The sequence below is a fragment of the Lepisma saccharinum genome, chromosome 21 (assembly GCF_977018435.1).
Source record: "Lepisma saccharinum chromosome 21, izLepSacc3.1, whole genome shotgun sequence".
Taxonomy (NCBI): Eukaryota; Metazoa; Arthropoda; class Insecta; order Zygentoma; family Lepismatidae; genus Lepisma; species Lepisma saccharinum.
In genome coordinates, this window is record NC_139249.1 from 43,512,843 (window position 1) to 43,532,947 (window position 20,105).

At 37.6% G+C, this 20,105-nt stretch overlaps 1 protein-coding gene across 2 annotated transcripts in view; it reads left to right on the forward strand.

Moving 5' to 3' along the window:
- The window catches only part of fra (neogenin protein frazzled), a 116,649-nt gene that overhangs the window by 86,795 nt on the left and 9,749 nt on the right, over positions 1–20,105 (forward strand). For both annotated transcript variants that reach the window (XM_083143358.1, XM_083143357.1), the window contains exons 23-25: positions 4,427–4,561; positions 12,604–12,739; positions 15,283–15,422. In XM_083143358.1, the coding sequence (XP_082999484.1) occupies positions 4,427–4,561; positions 12,604–12,739; positions 15,283–15,422 (411 nt within the window). The remainder of the gene's footprint in view (positions 1–4,426; positions 4,562–12,603; positions 12,740–15,282; positions 15,423–20,105) is intronic.

Below are 20,105 nucleotides of genomic sequence, written 5' to 3' on the forward strand. Positions count from 1 at the left end.
GGAATAATTCGGACAGCCAACATTAAAAACATGCATGTTTTTGTTATGTCACTGTGTATATCACGTATATATCAACAGGTGCAAATACAAATTACCTGGTAGGATTTATTTAGTAATAATATTTAAAAAAAAAAAAAACTATACAAGTGATTTGCCCATTTCCCCTGCTTTTTTCACTTTGTAACGGAACATTTTGCGACACCGAGAAGTGCTGTTCTGGCAGAATTTGAGCATGCACCACCCATCACACAGGATGTATATCAGCAGTATTTATTGAGTAAGAAGCAATAAAAAATAACTTCTTGAGTGCTGCAAATCCATAAGGTAATTTTGAATCGCTTTCTTCTACTACAGAATAAACAAGGTGGTTATAGAAGCAAAGCTTTCTGATGCTAAACACAATGGTGGGATGGGGGAGGTGGTGTGGGTTGGTGACTCATTGCAACATCTTAACAACGTACAACTAAGAAAGCCATTTCTTGAACCGTAATTGTACTGCGCATTATATACGAGATATACTTGTTTGTTGCTTTTCCATCAAAAAACAGGGTGCGAATTAAACAAGCACGTGCATTATACGAGGGTCACTATTTATATTTTGAGCCTAACAATGAAAAAACAGGAATTTGGCATTGAAAACTGCTTTATTGTTTTTCGAAGTATTCTCCTTTATGGTCAATACACTTTTGCATTCGTTCGAACCATTTGTCAAAGCAGTTTTTCCAATCTTCTTGAGACACCTCCATAATATGGTTTTTGAACGCATCAACGGCGTCTTCCGCCGACGAAAATCGTTTCCCACGCAATTTATTCTTGACATTCGGGAACAAGAAGAAGTCACTGGGTGCCAAATCAGGACTGTACGGCAGATGATCCATCAATTCGATTTTTTGACTGTTCATAAAGTCGGTTGTTAGACGAGATGTGTGACAGCTGGCATTGTCTTGACGAAGAATGATCTGACGGCGTTTGTTTGTTTTCCGTACTTGACCGAAGACCTCTGGCAAACAAATTGTTGTGTACCATTCAGAGTTGACCGTTCTACGTTCCTCTAAAGGCACAGTTGCCACATGACCAGTTTTCCCGAAAAAACAGGCAACCATTTGTTTCGATGTGCTTCGAGCGCGAACAACTTTTGTTGGATTGGGTTCATCTTGAAACACCCATACAGTCGACTGCTGTTTACGTTCCGGCTCATATGCATATATCCATGATTCGTCACCTGTTACAATCTTATATACGAGTCATTCCATGCGAAATCAACACAGCTTCCAACCTGACCATCTCCGAATTTCATGAAATTTGGGGAGTTAAAACTATGCATGGAACTTAGTAACTATGAAAATTTTTAGTCTCGTGCGTCTTGTAATTGTTAAATTATTCAAGGTCAAAGTTTGCAGAAATTGCCCTTTTTGAGTCCGCTTAGCTATACTAAATGTGCTGTAACTCCGCCATTATTTTGCCTAGGAAGCTGAAATAAAGCTTATTGTACAGGGAATTGAACAAGCTTTCCAGTGATATATAACAAGCCCACCTTTCGATAAAAATATAATTTTGTCACGTGACTTTGCCCTTTTACCTTGAATATCTCAAAACATGTCATCACCAAAAATCGTGAAAAAAATATATTTGGTCCCTCATGCCATACTATAAAACATATCAAAAAATCATTCTGGGACTGCAATGGGATCAGAAGATACAAAATAATATGTGTAACTATGTGACTGATAAAAACCTCATTGCATGAACTATGACGAGTCAAAAGTCCTTTAACACCCCCCTACAAAATGTAAAGGAGTTATCCTGGTCATGGAAGAAATGGGTTAGGCACAGGGAGATCCCTAGCTGTGTGTGTCAAGCGCAGGTCAGGCACATTTTTGACCGCCATATTGAATTCAACGAAAAATTTCAAAGGAAAGTGGGTGATGTGATATATCAAATGAGGCTAGAATTTCACGAGAAATGATGCGGCGAAGGTTTATCCAAAGTATCTTTAACCAGCAAAAAGTTATTACTAGATGCTTGTAACAATTTTCTCCTTTTCGAGGTGTTAGAAACAAAGTATTAAGAATGCTCCTAACGTGTTAGGAACTCGTCGAGATCACGCTGACATCTTGGGAGAGAAAGAAGTATACGCACCATTGCATGTGATTTTAATCAGCAACATTCACCAAATACTTGATTAGTAAAGAGAATATTGGGAAAAGTATCTCAAACAATTACGTTACACTTCCTTTGGAATGAAAAATTCTTCAGTGACGAGGCTAATTTTTATGTTCGCAGTAAAGTCAATAAAAATTATATGCAATACCTGTGATTTGATAATCTACAGTAGACAGATCCCAGACGATTGGTTGTTGCTGGTAAGCTAATGATGTGGTATAGTGTATGAAGAACGGGAATGGTTGGTCCATATTCAACAACGGAACCTTAAATGGTTGGCTTCCTGGATGTGTTAAGTGAACAGGTGTTTCATCCTTGCTTACGGGATATGGCACTTTTCCAAAGTTTTGAACAAGACAGTGTGTGACCACACTATGTGAACATTTTGGCAATTTCTTCATGGTAAATTTCTAGGTAGATTGATGGGCAGACGGGGATCTATTAAAAGGCCTGCACATTCCCCAGATCTAACATCTTAGGAGGACTTTTACCTTTAGAAACATTTGAAGAGAATGGTGCATGCACTAAGAGTCCCTGATATTGACCATCTGAGAGAAGGCATAGTTGCTGCTTGCGATGATGTTGCACCTGCTACATTGCCAAATGTTTTATGTGAGTGCAAGAGGCGTCAACGAGTGTGCTCACAGGAATATTGACAACACTATAATGTGCATATATCCTAAGTAAAATATATGCGTGCGTATAACGTTTTGCTGCCTAAAAATAAGTTTGAAAAACCTTCGCTGCTTCATTTCTCGTGAAATTCTAGCCTGATTTGATATTTCACATCACCCCCTTTCCTTTGAAATTTTTGCGTTGAATTCAATATGGCGGTCAAAAATGTGCCGGACCTGGCCTTGACACACACAGCTAGGGATCTCCCTGTGCCTAACCTATTTCTTTGATGACCAGGATAACTCCTTTACATTTTGAAGGGGGGTGTTAAAGGACTTTTGACTCGTCATAGTTCATGTAATGAGGTTTTTATCAGTCACATAGTTACACATATTATTTTGTATCTTCTGATCCCATTGCAGTCCCAGAATGATTTTTTGATATGTTTTATAGTATGGCATGAGGGACCAAATATATTTTTTTCACGATTTTTGGTGATGACATGTTTTGAGATATTCAAGGTAAAAGGGCAAAGTCACGTGACAAAATTATATTTTTATCGAAAGGTGGGCTTGTTATATATCACTGGAAAGCTTGTTCAATTCCCTGTACAATAAGCTTTATTTCAGCTTCCTAGGCAAAATAATGGCGGAGTTACAGCACATTTAGTATAGCTAAGCGGACTCAAAAAGGGCAATTTCTGCAAACTTTGACCTTGAATAATTTAACAATTACAAGACGCACGAGACTAAAAAATTTCATAGTTACTAAGTTCCATGCATAGTTTCAACTCCCCAAATTTCATGAAAATCGGAGATGGTCAGGTTAAAAATTGCACATATCTGTGTTGATTTGGCATGGAATGACTCATACGTCTTTTGAAGCAGCACCACGATTGTATTTATTGAGCATTTGTTTGCACCAATTGACCCGAGCGTGTTTTTGAGTTTTTGTCAAATTGTGTGGGATCCAACAAGAACATACGTTTCTCACAGCTAAATGATCACGTAATATTTTATATATGCTGGTGGAACTAATGCCTATGGTTGCCTCAATGTCAATCTCACAGTATGTCACATGACGATCTTGCAGTATTAGGTTTTGCACAGCATCAATGTTTTCTTGAACAACAACTGATTTTGGACGACCTTCGCGAATCTCGTCGGTGAGCGAATGGCGGCCACGATTAAATTCGTTATACCAGCGTTTCACAGTGGCAAAGGATGGGGCTTCATTGCCAAATGTGTAAGTAAGTTGATCGATGCACTCTTGTCTTGATAATCCACGTCGAAAATCGTAAAAACTCATTGCACGAAAATGTTCACGAGTTAATTCCATTTTATTGTTGTCGCGCAATCTCCAAGGCAACATAAACAACACAAATGAAGCTATTGACAAAACATTTGAAGTACGTTATGGTCAATAATGCCAGATGATTCCGTGCAAACGTCAAATCGTGCCTAACTTCAATCAGTGTTGCCAAGGCTCAAAATATAAATAGTGGCCCTCGTACATGGGTAAATACAGTATAGTGTATAGGCTACCATGGTGAAAAGATTGAGAATGCATGATCCTTGATTGGCGGTGAAATTTTTCAGTGTGTAACATTGTTCAATAACAGGTTCTAAAGCTAAGTTCTTTGTTTCAGCAATTGCTACTGCCACGCCTATTCCAAATGGAAGTCTGAACCAACTTGGAGACTCTAAAGATGCAGCAAGTCAGCCTATCTATCCTCGAACGCAGTATACTATTTCTCGTGCTCATATCACAGTTGATACCTCAGGTATGTAGAAATTTTGCATGTGTCAATTTTAGCTTTTGACACCTAAGGAGTTCACAGTTGCAAAATTTCAAAGTTTCTGAAAAACTAGTCATGGTGTAAGTAAGGGGTGTGACAGTTTCTAATTTCTAGTTTAGTTATTTTGTGTCAATTTTCAACATCTTTGAATAATTGTAACAACAAAGATGAATGATAACATATATGACAAACACAATTGTACATCTGTGCCTTATCCAGGGTTCGAATCTGGAACCTCTGGCTCCATATCATACTATAGAAACTATTCAGCCATCGAGATTTGTTGTGCAACTAAATTTTATTGATGAACTGATTCATCATTGGGTCATTTTAGTGATATGACGAAGCTGAAAATTTACTGATGCTGATGTATTCGCTGATATTTTTTGGAACCACTGCCGATATTTAACAGATTCTGATACATAACATTATTCAACAGAAATTGAATGTTATTTTCAACATGACAAAAATAAATTCGCTATATACATTTATATTGCATATTATATATATGTATATTCATATATATTCTCAGAGATTTAACATTAGTACACAAGCAGTTCTTTGAAATGCAAAATGTTTTCTTGTTCTTAAGGCGAGGAGGGACAATTTCCCCTAGGTCTTTCTCGCTGGGACAGCTGTCGATCACTGTTGCCAACTTCGCTCTTTTGGAGCCAGATCTGGCTCTTTCGTGCACTCGTTACTGTGAACTGTGGCACTCACCCTCTGCCCCACCATGATGCCACCACTGGCTCCGGCCCATAAGGACCAACCTTTGCCATGAGTACATTTTGCACGTGACGTGATATTCATATATAGGCTGCGTCACCCACACCCCTCTTTCCTCCCCAGGTATTTTTATATATGGAGCTGTGGCTTAAGGTGAAGATGTCAATATTATTATCCGGGATTCCTTTATTTTCGATTTCATATGAACATCATAAAATTATTGAGATGGGTAATGCTGCCAAATGTAGGTGGTGAAAACTAAGAATACATTTCCATCACTTTAAAGATAACGGTAATAGTAGCGCCCCCACCCCTCTGACACCTAAATTACCCTAGGAGACACTTTATGCAGCCTTCGTTAATCTAGATCCTTGAAAGTTATCTTTAGCTCTTGGTGAAATGTAGCTCTTTTATGCACATCATGTTTGGCAACACTGCCAGGATTGCTGTAGGAGGCAAGGAGAAATACATTACGCTTATAGGAGAATTATTTTACTCGTTTTCTTGGAGATATCAAACTTCCGATGGCGGAAAAAGATATATGATCGGGTAAAGGATCCATTGAAGATGATATTTGCGCTAGAAATAGTCGAAACTCCCATTTGTTTAGCCGTAACTTCAATTTGAAGTTGTCTCTCCATAAGGAATACATGGGATTCTGTAAGTACGTATTCATCACATTTTTCAAACATGGTATCTAGGTTAATAATCAACTTTAAAAACCGCTTCCACTTGCAACATGGGGATAAATTCATACTCTCAAATTATGCGTGGATTTTCTTTAGTAGCAGTGCCAATTCCGACGATATTTAAATAAATGCATGCCTGGTGCAAAATTGTCCCTCCTCACCTTAATATTGTAAATTTAATGCTGGCTGATTCAACTTCAGAAACACGAGTTTTTCAAGCACTTCTGGAAGTAACCTACTTCTTCTCTTATTGCAAATCTGTCCAGCAAATACTGATGCAGCACGTATGCCCAAATATTTTCTCACCACTTGCTTCAGGTTTGGGTACTCATTTTTGAATTTCCAATACAACAGCGGATCCCGGTGGAATAGTCGGTTTCGCAATATACTGTTCTACACTTTGAAAAGAAAAAATAGCATCACTTCATTATTTTTTATTTTTGCCATTTCGCTCCTGCATTCTCGGTTACTTTATTGATTACGTTCATCTTGACAATTTATTTTCCTAACTGTTAAATAAAATGCTTTGTCTATTTAATATATATTTATTATTTAAGCCATGGTTAAGTATGTGAAGCACTTTACAGAACTAATGAGAGAATTATAGTAAATAGTACTTGCAGAACGTTTGCGCATAAAAACAATTTTGACAGTTCATAGACTGATCAAAGGTTTTACATGTATCATGATAAGTGAATTTGTAATTGTATTATGTAAATACATAAGACTAGTACTAAGTGTGTCCATCCTTGGGCTTCCTAAGTGTTTCCAACTTTTGATGCATAGTTCGAATGAGATTTTGACAATAGGTGAAGTCAATTTCATGCAACCAAGTATGTACATCTGCTTCCTAAGTATTGACTTGTAGGTCTGTTTACCTCGGCTTTTGCACATAATCGCCCAAACGTTACTTGTGATATTCATGTATGGAGAGTTGAGTGGCCACCAAAGTCTTTGAATATCACAAAACCAGTTATTCACCAGGTGTGCACGGTGACAGGTCACATTATCATCTAAAAACAACATAATTCAAATTCTGGCCAGAAAAGTGATCTTGTACAGTTTGTAGAACTTCCCGGTTCATGATTGGAAGATATTCCTCAGTGTTAACACTACTTGCACAGGAATTCATCCTGCCAATGTTTTTCATAGAATAGCACACGCACATCGTAACACTATCAAAAAAACTTTTGAGTCTCTGAAATGTAATAACTTTGATGTTCTTCCCCTTTCCACAACCACAATTTGATTGAACTGTCGCCGGACCCTGTGGCCGAGTGGTTAGCACATCGCGCTGCAACGCCAATTGTCCCAGGTTGGAATCCCGCTCCGGCTTGGTTGTAAGTGAACATCCATTCATCAATTTCATCACTCATCCCCATCTTCGCAAATTAGCCAAGAGGCACAAAACACGAAGTAAAATAAACTAAATCAATCAATCGTTGAACTGTCATTCCCCAGCAATTTAAATCATTTCTCCTCTAAAAATATCACGTGTTCCCAGTCTGTACCATTCCATAAACCGTATCGACTGACAAATTCATGTCTAGCTTTCTTACGTGCTTTAGTTAGTCTGGGAATGTTATGTGAAATGAAACCTTTTTACAAACACCCTGTTCCTACGTAGATTTTCACCGAAAAATGCAGGCTCGACCAGGACTCGAACCCGGGTCTCTGGCAATCCGTGCCAGCGCTAGCAAAAATGCAGGAGAAGCCAGGCCGGCTCGGTAGCTCAGTGGTAGAGCAATGGCACGGAATGCCAGAGACCCGGGTTCCAGTCCTGGTCGAGCCTGCATTTTTCGCTGAAAATCTACGTAGTACATCTCCTGTGTGTGCCTAATTTAATGGCCTGTTCCTTTAGTCGGGACATTACACTAGTATGAGTAAGGATAACTCATACGTCATTTTGAAATCTAATTGAAATTTGGTGAATCGGCTTGACGAGACTTTCTCTTTCATCCACAGTAACTTCTCGGTGATATTTTCCAAGTTGTTCTTTTTAAGACAACGGCTAACTGTGTGGAATTATGCACATGAAGTTGTTGCCCAGTTAGGACTTATATATGAGAAGGACCATCCTTATGTAAAGCATGGAACATTGCTTGCTTACGAGGGAAATGACACGCTTTCTAGCCAAGGTTTTTCTAGAAAATCTGTGCTAAATGCAATAGAAACCACCAGAAAACCATGAGACAATGATAATGTAACCAAACTGTAAGTAATAAACACAGTTTGAACATATCATGAGCTCCACTAGTAACAAACTTATTTCGAACCCCCGCCATTAGGACTGCGTCAATTGATTACAAAACCCTCTAGCGGAAATTCTGATTACTAGACAAACAAAACAATAACACTGTAACGCCGTTCCTCGATGTCCCTAAAAATGGAAGCATGGAACGAAGAAGACCAATACGCGCAGAGGTATAATTTTGCGTGGACAAATAAAATCGAGGAACCACAAATACAATTTTTACTTGTTACGGGGTTCACCGATACGTATACGGAATAATTCCCACAATAACAACAGTTTGAGAAATACGTGACGTATAACCGCACCCTTCATTACCCTTCCAAAATTCGGTAAGTTATACAACAAACCTTCATATCAATTCCATCGCCAATCATGACTCGCACCAATGAAAAAAAGGTATCACATTTAACTATACACGTTTATTTAACCATTTAGTTGTAGCAACATTCATTCAATATTCCGTTCTACCTTTTAACAAGCTTTCACAATAAATTTCCAGTTTAAGTTCGAAACAGACAATTCTCATTTTTTTGGCATTTTTTAGACGGAATAAATTATCATCAAAAACAACAATTCAATTAAAAATATGCCTTTATTACCTTCAGCAATATTGCAGATAAAATTTACTTCATTTAAAATTTTTAGCGTTTCAACATTCAATACACGAGTTTTACTAATTTATAAAATACGTAAAATTGTAATTATTAAAAATTTAAATTTCTGCCTGCATTTTAAGAGAATTAGATGCTCATGAAATTCTAGATACGCTGCTAGTTATTATTCGTCTCGTTTTTTTTGTTGTTGCAAGTAAAAAGGACTTTCATTACGATGTCTTGAGGTTGAATGATTATTCGCAGAATTGCAATCTTAGGTCAAACGTGAATCAGTTGCTGTTGTGACGCTGTTCTACACTATTACTTAGCATACGCACAAGTACATATCTATTTCTCACTCATGACATTTATTTTATACACATGATGCATTCAAAATCCCCATCTGTTATCACGTCTTTTAGTAATGCAACAATCACTTCCGCAAATCGTCGATATATTAAAGTTCACAATTTTTAACAGCGATAAATGGGCACGACTCTCAAAAGAATCCGCGTGAATAGTAAGGTATGTGCCATTTAGAAAAAATCTCCTTTTGCAGTAAATGGGCAAATATGAATTTGAGTTTTGTTACACGAGTTCAATTCACTATGAACACACGCATTCTTACATACCTTCGAAAGTTCTAGTTGCGAGTTAGCAGGACTGTTCGTGGTATCCAAGTCGTCAAATTGATGCGGTCAAATTTAAGCGTTGCGGTTACGTAATATATTATCGCTGTTACTTCCTGGTTGACACGTGCTCATGCGAAAACTGCAGCAAGTGTACCGTATCTAGTAGTTTCAAGGTTCAATGCCAAAGTTCACTCTCCAGTTCATACTGACATCAAATACTTCTTTATTTCGAAATGAAGACTGGTCATGCAAATATATATATATAAATATAAAAATGGTACCACGAAATTAAAACAACTGGGCGTGACGATTACCACAAAAATTTATATGAAATGAAAAAAAAAGTTGGTTCTCGAAAATTGATCCAATGCACAATTCCTTACTAATGTTTTCGTGACGTGACTCGTAGTTGCAAGAGACAAACTAAGTTCAAAATAGGAACACGTAACTTTTGAAATGCGTGCCGAAAAAAAGTTCACAAAGTCTCAACTTACGATATAAGGTTGCACACAATTCAATATAAAGGCTTGCCCCAGTTGAGAATAAAATACAAATACGACGTTGAACCTTGAGTGAAATGTGACGAACTGTGTTTGCAATACTTGCGTTGCTAGCGAAGAAAAAAGGAAAAGGTGAAAAGTGACTGGGGAGACATCTATCGATATAAATTGTAATGAGGCAAATAACCTCAAGGGGATTTTTATGGATGCGAAATTTCCCGGGTGGGAAATTTTCACTTAATGTAATGGGATGACGTAAAGCGGGACTTACAAATGACAGATTCACGTCATCACCGCTACAACTCCACAACACACAGATACCAGACAAATGCTTCAATCAATCAATTTCAAGCTGTGCAGCAAAGATATAGAGATGTGAATCCAAAACATTTCAACATCCGTAATAAGAATGCAGTGATACTATTTTTTCTTTACAGAGTGTATTTCTGATTTTGAAGTAGGTTGATCCTCTGAATGAGAGTTTTCAATAATTTTATCACAAAAACTCCACAGTGATGAAGATCCATAACTAATTTTCAATAAATCTTACAAAATTAAAATATAAAACTTATTAGAAGGTAAACTCTAGTATTATTGGTACAGATTTTAATCTCGTATTTTTGCTATTGCCGATATGTCAAATTCTGCTGATATTCATACATCGATAATCAGCATAGGCACATCCCTAGGTCATATGAATAAAACTGAGCACCTACTCATTTCTCAACTTGGAGCATGTACGTTTGAATATGAAGTCTTAGTTTGTGACTCCACCAGTGAGTATCTGCTCCAATGGTGACCATCTGCCTGCATTTTCATTTCAACAAGAAAGAGCATGTTCTCAGATCTGAACTGGTAGTTATACACACACAACGAGCATGAACATGTGCCTGTATGTATGTTGCAGGGTTATTCAAAAGTTAACGTTTAAATACCAGCTGGTCCCATTCGGGTACTAGCAGCACATGACTGTAAGTTTCTTTTTATGATTTCTCCAGACCCATCCATCTCCCCCATTTGCATGTGTGTGGTGCCGAGGGAAAAGTGTACTTGAATTTCAGTACAATACAAATATTGTAGGTTTGGTGAAATCTTTTATTTTAGTATTTTTTTTAAGAGATATCAATTTTAATTGAAAAGAGTAAGCTTTGCAAATATGAGGATACAGATATACAAAAAGGCATAATCAAACGAGAACTATTTGCTGTAGAGATGTTTGATTTATTCTGGCTGGAACAGCAGGGACTTTCACAAGAAGTAAAATTTTGCAATCTCACCTTCATACAAATGGAATTAGATTTGGTTGAACTACTTTGTCTCCCCAAATGAATATATTCGGACAAAATTTCAATTACTTCTTCCAACTACACTTATGGGGAGGGTGGATGAAAATATTTCACTTCCCACCAAAGCCTGGTATTTCCTCGAAAAACTAAATCAACTTCCAACTCTCTGCACTAAGTTGTTGCCCTACTATGGTGGATTTTTGTCATTTTTTTTATCAGATGGATTATCTTATGTGCAATTATGAATACGTATATTAAGGTAAAACTATTAGATCGATATGGTATAGTTCCAGTTATAAACTGTATTTTAAATATTTTGAACTATTTTAAATTGTTTCAATTTCCAAGTATGTGCATGAGTGCCAGTGAGAATCAGCAACAGGATTGGCATTGGTATTAGGTCAAAGAGGCATCGGTTCAACCTTATGAGGGGGCTGCAATAGATGTTTGCTTAGAAGGAAAAATACTATATTTATTTGGAACTTTACATAGCCATGATTCATGAATTATAACTTTATATGCATAAAAACAATAACAAAATATAAGGCTTGTTGAAATGAAACATAGACTGTGGAAGCTAACACTGTTTATATGCAAGAAAGTTCACAATATCACAAAGATAGCATACTGGTATTACTTCGACAGAGGCTACAGATAAGCACCCCCACCGTTCAGGCAACTGTCCCAACGCTGAGCAAGTTTCTGGGTACCGTCCTCAAAGAAGGGTGTGGTTGCGTGTTGAACCGCTCTTCCATAGCATCTTGAACTGCTTGATCGGAGACGAAATGCTTACCCTTCAGAGCCTTGTTCAGCGAACCAAAGATGTGAAAGTCGCAAGGGGAAAGATCTGGGATATACGGTGGGTGTTCCATAACATTCCACGGAAAACAGTGCAGTGTTCAACGTTGCATTGGCAGGGTGTGTGCATGAGTTACGAGCATGGAGCATGCTCACACTTCGTGACAGTTTTCCCGACTGCTTGTTTTTGATGGCCCTTTGGAATTTCTCTGAGGTGCCACAATAACGTTCAGCATTTCTTTTGAAACGAACCACCATGCCCTACAGTGCGGCTACCATGTAGCCTCCCTGTTAAATACTTGCAGTATTGCCAGCTCAGTCTATGTTTCACTTGAACGACCCTTATAATAGAATTTTGCATTCAATTATAGGATTTTTTTTAGAAATATCATATCCTTAAAATTATCGGCAATAAACTGTTACATCAATCAGTACATCAGCCAGTACTGGTTAATCTGATTCACCTGTAAAATGTATGTGTTCACACCAAATGCCATATTCTCAACTGTAATTATCATTAATTTATCTAAAATGTACTTTATTTTACAGCGCAATCACCAGAGAATCCATATGCTTCACAAGCTGGATATGACAGTGTGGGGTCAGTGTCAGGAGGAACTCCAGGGCCCCCTCATCCTCTTGTGGGAGTTGCCAGTGTTGTAACAAGCCACCAGCCTTCCTGCAGGTGAGATTGATTTAAATAAGTCCCTTTATTATCAGTAGAGCCACATATTTATGTGAATTAAGGATCAATATTTTGGTAAAAGAAATTGGCATATTTCGGGATCAAAAGCTGTATATAAAATTGAATTTTTGTGTTAAAATAGTGAATAAATTTGATTTGAGAACTATACTTATTACACAAAATTAATATTTCACTTCTAATAGCACATTTATGTAGTTACCAAGAGTATTAAGTTTATTCCTGTGTAAAGGAGTCCATTTTTCCTTCTCAAATATTTACAGCAGAATTAATAACTTTTCCATGATTTGCATGACTCGCAGGACAATTCAGACCTCGGAAGGTGTCACATTGGTAAATAAACCCTAAATTTCATGTTTAAGAGTGTATTTCACATTTTGCACCATTCAAATGTCTTACTGCGGTTGAGTGTTTCATCACCGTACTGTGCTTGCAGTCTTCTGTACATTTCAGCTGGTTTTATGGTCTCCTTCACTAAAAACTTCATCACTACACGCTATTCCGTGTACACATTCACAGTGTTGTCCGCCATCTTGAATACTGGGCTCTGGAGTGGCATGTGCATAGTGCGTACCAGTAACAGGACACAGTTGCAAGTTTCTACTTCATGCACCACCTCCACCCTGGAATTTGTTTTTAAACCTTCAACGACCCTCGTATATAATACTTTATACCACCACCACACTATGTAAAAGTATGGGAAGACATAGGTATTGGAATTTAGTCACTAATACTGGCAGGCTGAGTCTGCACGGCAGTTTTGCAGTCTAAATAGCCTGAAAATTATGCAAAATGCATATTTTTAATTATTTTAGCAACAACACTGAGGGGAGAAATGGATCTTGTGATTGGATGATTATCTCATGTGAAATTCATGAATATTTTAAAACAAAATTCTGACAGATTGCTCATCGAGATCAGGCCTGTCCACACCATGGCCTGTTGTGCCTTTTTTATGTGGCCCGCATTAATGCTTGTAAAACCTCAAAACTTTTTAAGGCATTATATGTATGTGCTGTCACTGCTCTCATTCTGGCAAACTACCTTCCTAGCAAAAATCACCTGACATTGTAGTATTCTATCTATGAAAGAATGCTCAGAAGGATGATACGAAAATATAAAGCTTCTAAAATAGTAAATAGAATTATTCCTCATCGCAATCTTATTATACGTAACTTGATTTGTATGTAATCCTTGATATGTCCCTTGCTGTTGTTTACTGTCAATCACCTGTGTTGGGGAAGCCAGGCTGCGAGTAAGCTACATGGTTAAATGTACGTACAGTACACTAACCACTACCATGATGATTGTGCAAAATGAACTTCTTGAATGACATTAAATAAAAGTGAGGAATAAACTATGGAGTGACAACACCTCATGCGCAAGTGCTACTTCTTGTTTAGTTCACGACCAGTTGCTCAACTGGCTCTTGATAGAAAAATGTTTGATAACTTTTGATACATATTTATGTATTCAAATTTATAAATATGCTGAACTATTGCAAATTTATTTGTGGGAATTACTATGACAGGCTGTCTGACAGTCTGGAAATCATGGAAATGTAAGGGAAATTTACTGTGTTTCTGGAAAATCAACATTTCATTTGTTGCAAACGATACTTCAGATTTGTATACTGAGTATTACAGGCAATTACAGTAGAAATTGCATATTAATAAGTACTCCAGAGAAAGGAGTCAAAACAGAAGTTACTACAGTATGTAGCTATTGGTATTTATCACTTTTCTATTGCAATTTTTGGGTTGCATTTGGTTGATATTAGGATCAATACATATGTTACTAAATATAACTGTAATTATGTATTATTTATGTTATAATATTTATGATTTTTTACAAAAAAAAGAATTCTTTGTTTACCATTATTCAAAATATGGCAAGTAATAAGTTAATGCTGACCCCTAATGCCTCTTTCGAACAGTCAATTTCTATTCTGTTTTCCTTTTTGTCATTACTTTTAGCATGTGAAGTGAATATTCTAAAAGCTTGGTTAAGTGGTGTTTGTAAGTTTGGTGTTTAGCTAAAATGTATTGACTTCCTACACACATGTTTAAATACATCCCCAATGGGGCAGTGGTAATGTCGTCAACTTGTAATCAAGGGGCCCCAGGTTTGATACCCAGTGGAGCATATAGTGGTTCGAATCCCACTTTAAAATGTAGGTCCAGTCCCGATTAGCCTTCCTGTGCATAAAGTGGACTTAAAACACCAACTCAATCAATGAACTGCCCTAATAACTTGCTCTCAAAAATTTTGTTTCCTCGACTGGAAAACCTGGGAAAGTGAGGGAATTTTGTATTTACAAAATGGTAGACACCCTGTATGAATATTGACAGTGTTATTGGTATCTGCTCAACCCTAGTTGTAATCAAAGACTTTTGTGTTTTATGAGATAATACTTGCTTTGTTACGCTGTGTGTGTGTATGAAGAGAATTTATTGTAACGTGTCCCTCCCACTCCTTTCTTTTTGTAATTCAAATGTTTACTTACTTCTTTACTTATGTTGCAGTGGAGTTGCTGTTCCCAGTTCAGAAGCAGGTGGTTCAGGTACAATGGGAAAAAGACCTCAAGGTCACCCTCTTCGAAGCTTCAGTGTGCCAGCTCCTCCCCCGCAGTCTGCTCCAACAACACCACAGCCTAAGCATGTTGGTAAGTATACGTTAGCATTTTCTTGCAGCAGAAAGCATTCAAGGTTTTTTTCTTTTAACAGCTGAAAAATCAGGGAATATTCTGTAGTGAGTAGTTAACGGAAAAGGAGTAACTTTAAAAAAAAAATTAGGGGGATTTGAAAATGGTTGGGAGCCTGTTGGGTGAAATATGCAGGGAAGTCAGAAATATGACTCCACCTTTGAAGTAAACACAGTGTGTTACTGTACAATGTAGAAGGAAATGGTGAATGAAATATTAAACTTGAAGTGTGGGCAATTGCATACCAGAATGATCGTTGACTGCGAGATGTGATTTTAACGTAATATTGTTGCTGTTGACTGGGAAAGTGGAGAAAACGACTGCTTACATGAAACTGTTTAGTTCAAGTCCATTGCTGTGCACACTGCTCTCGCGATCATTCTGGTATGCAATTGCTCTCGCTGTAACTACACTTGCGTGCAAAGAAATAGACCCACTTCACACTTTTGACATAAAATGTTTATTTGTTCTTACTTTTTCTTCCAACTGTTTGGAGGCACATAAAAAGTTTATCCAAATGGAAGCATCTAATCCTACTTATATGAAGATAAAGTTCAGTAATAAATACATATGATGTTAATAAATTTAACCTTTACACCGCCGAGCGGGTTTTTGAAAGTAACCCCTCTCTGTGTGTGGCCTTTGCGCATGATTTTTAAATTTTTACACCTATTTCAGAAAAATGTTATATCTCTGAGACTATTTGAGCAATCTACTTCGGATAACTTTTGTTTGGAAGAAAAAACATTGGAGCAATTAGAGTGCCCAAGTGAGAAAAATGGGGTTGGGGGAGCAAGTCACCAAATTTCAATGAAAAAAAAAAAGAATCTGGCGTTCGCCTCCTCTTCTCCCACGGGCAGAATTTCATCAACAAAGACAGCAGAGGCGCCACATTTCCTTCACAATATGCTGTGACCAACATATTTCCTTTTTTTCAGTCAGGCGTGACAGTGCATTTTGGCTTCCCTTGTTCTGTTTACAGACTCTCGTCACCAACTTCAGCATTGGAACACACAACCCAACATGTTGACAAAAGATTGCTCGGGTTTCCCAAGCTGGGAGGCAGAAAACAAGCTCGTAAATCTCATATGTTGCATTGCATTCATTTCCCAGCTGTGAAACCTCGCATCGAAAAGGCGACGGGAAAGGAAGGGAGGGGAAGAGGAGGGGTCGGGGTCATGGGTAAGTGAGTTTTTTTCGAAAGGACATTTCAAAGTCTTATCTGAACATCTGTCAGTGTTTACAGTATGAAGGTGCTAAAAGCACATGAACTTTTTAATCAGAATGATGGGTCACCAGTGACCCATCGGCCGACTACACCTATATTTTCTATGGGTCACATGTGACCCATTGGCCGAGTAAAGGTTAATATCATTTTATGTCAAAAGTGTGAGGTTGGTCTATTTCTTTGCACGCAAGTGTATAACTTGCTGTTGCATGATCAATGCCATCTTGCCAAATGGCATATGCTCGGGCACGTGACTCATATCTAAAATGAAGTTTCAAGTTTAATATACCATTCACCATTTCCCTGTACAGTAACACACTACATTTACTTCAAATGTGTAGCCATATTTCTGACTCACCCTGTAGATGTGGAAGATAAATAATGGTCTATAGTGTTGAAGTGTTACGAGAGGCCTGATCTTGGTGATACTTTTTTGGCATCGCTTAAGTGCTCTCAACTTCATTCTTGTGGTGTGCTGGCAGTCTGGTTGATGTATTGGCTATGGCATTGGCATGTGGGCTTGTATACACTGGGAGATGCAGTTTTTGGTAAGTAGCATCTATTATCAATAGGGCTCTTCCAATCTGGGGCCTGTCAAGCATCTGAGCGACGCTCGCTGAACAAGATTTTTGCTCGTTGAGCAAACAGATCATTTACTTGACACTGTTTGCTCATTGATCAAAATATCGATGCCTTTGAATAATCTGTGATCAATGTGGCTGTGTCGAGTGGGCAAGATTTTGGTGTTTGAAAAGATGTTAATTATGTAAATAGAATAGTGGATGTGAACAAAACTGTCGAAATTTTCATTTTCGCACCCATTCTTGCACAACTTTCCAAAACTACGGTGTATATTTAATATTTATTGGAACAAACAACACTCATTTTAATACAATTACAAAAACTGGAATATTACATCACCTTCTGTTACTTGAACTTCCTCTCTAATTACGCTGTATCGCAAGCCATTCATCATAAATATTTCCTCATTGGTTGCGACTTACTACCCTGCCATCCTCACCTCATACAGTTTTCCTCTCCTTCCCTTTGCCTCACAAGATCGAAACACAAAATCCCCAAATCCTCTGGCTCAAACCTGTGGCGAGCAAGGTTCAAGTTTGCTCAGTGATCAAGTGAGCAGCACTCGTGGAGCAGTGCCTATTTGGCCGTCAAGTAGCTGAGCGATCACATTGCTCCCTGAGCGCTCAGATACTTGACGTGCCCCTGGAATACAGGTTTGTGTACTACTTTGAGGTTGAATAGTTGGAGTGCCTTGGATAGTTTGCCTGATGTGGTGGGCTGGTATGGGAATGCAATCCATTTGGTTTGGGTCCTCGGTTCGAATCATCTCTCCTGCCGACCTCCATGGGAGAGTGGTTAGCACAGCATGCTACAATGCCAGGGGTCCGGTGTTTGATTTTCAGCCTAAGTTCTTTGTGAGTGTCGCTTAACCAATTTCATCATATGACCACTCATTCTCATTTTTTGCGATTAGCGAGAAGTGGTGGAAAAGTGAAGTGAAATCAAATCAGATCATCTCTGCATTGTGGGTGTTGACAGCTATTCATTCAGTGTATCCATTGTTCAACCCTGTCTCCGTGATTTATGTTATTTCATCTTGGAAGTCATCCTCTGTGGAGCTATGTGTGAATGTTTCTCTATTGAAGTTAATCCACACTCCAGTTTTGTGTTGTTTTTTTAGGGAAGGGGGTAGGTGTGTGGATTTAGCATGGGGTGTCTTGAGTCAGGTTTCCTGTACAGGTTAGTGATGGAACTTGTCTTGGTGACATCGGATCCGAGGTCAAGATAGTGCATAAGTAGCTTCTAACATCACAAATCAAGCAGAACATGTTTGTCTTACCTGTCAGAGAGCAAACACTCGTAGAAATAAAACTGATAAAAGTTTATTTGTTTTGATTCCTCATGTGTTTTGCCTTCTGACAGCTAAGATGAACATCATCATCAATTACAGAAGAAATTTTGGGAGGTGGAACATATGTTGAGCTAAAACAGGGAGTGCGCAAGCACCTCTTCATATCCTCTGGTATCATCTATGACAGAGTGACTATTGACCGGGAATTATGCGTGAATTCTGTGGATTTTTCCTCGTAGACGGGAAAAATTGTAACTTTTACTAATCCATAGAGGCACATATTTTTGGTAAATAAAAAATCAAAATTTCGGGTTCAAAAGTGGTAAATAAAATGAAATTTCGCTGTTATAGCGTTGAAAAAGTGCCATATAAAATGACATTTTAGTTTTAAGAAATGTGAATATAATCCCAAATTTGATTTAAAAACTGCACTATTACACAAAATAAACATATTCCTTCTAATAGCACATTAAATCATTACCAGAATATTAAGTTTATTCCTGTATAAAGGGGTCCATTTTTGCTTCTCAAATATTTACAGCAGAATTAATCAATTTTCCGTGAAGTGCATAACTCAGAGGATACTTCAGACTTCAGAATGTGTCACGTTGGTATATAAATGATAAATTTCGAGTATAAGAGTCTATTTTGCATTTTGCAGTTCATTTCAAAAATGCACCTCACACCTTTCAGAAACATGAAAAATTATCATTAGAATGTGTTATTTTACATTTCGTGTTTTCGTCAGAAACGAAATATGCATGCCTCTACTAATCCATATTCCATTGAATTTAAATGCCCTGATGCAAGTTTTTCACAGTTTACGTTTTATTATTATCAAGGAGGAAACAGAAAGCTGCATGGAAAATAAAACAGAATTCTTTCAGTCCATTTACTTTGTTAGTGTTCTTTGCAGACCTCTGACAGACAGAGAATTATTGCAAGATATCGTGAAGCTGATTAACTAAATTTGAGTTTGAAATTCTTGTAGAATTTACAATTTTTCGTAGATTAGGATATCCCGTAACATGTGTAACGTGTTTGTAGATGTATTTCGAGCGTGAGTATGTGAAATGGCAAATTTAAACTCCGCACCTTAAATTAAATATTTTAGATAAAAATACCGTTTAATTGAATTGCATTAGAATTTTTGAATAAATTAGAATCACACAGACCATTCATATTAATAATAAATTTTTGTATGTGTGTTGGTGGTGAGAGGTGGTAATACATAAGGTTGAAATAGAGAAAACATCTGCTTGTACCCTTGAATTTTTGGAAAGTTTGCCTTGAAAACCGGGACGTATACTTGAATTTTATCATGGTCCTAGAGTGTCCACCCTGTATGAGCAAGTAAAGATGTATAATCAGTGGATATGATGTTGCATGTTTTATTAAACTTGTAACAACATGCAAAACACAACTTTCAATAAAGTACACTCCATAGAGTGAAAGTTTTCTATTTAGATATAGGTTTGCATATCATACCACTTGTACTGAGGTACTACAGAGTGTTTGAAAGTCACGCAAACCAAACTTTGAT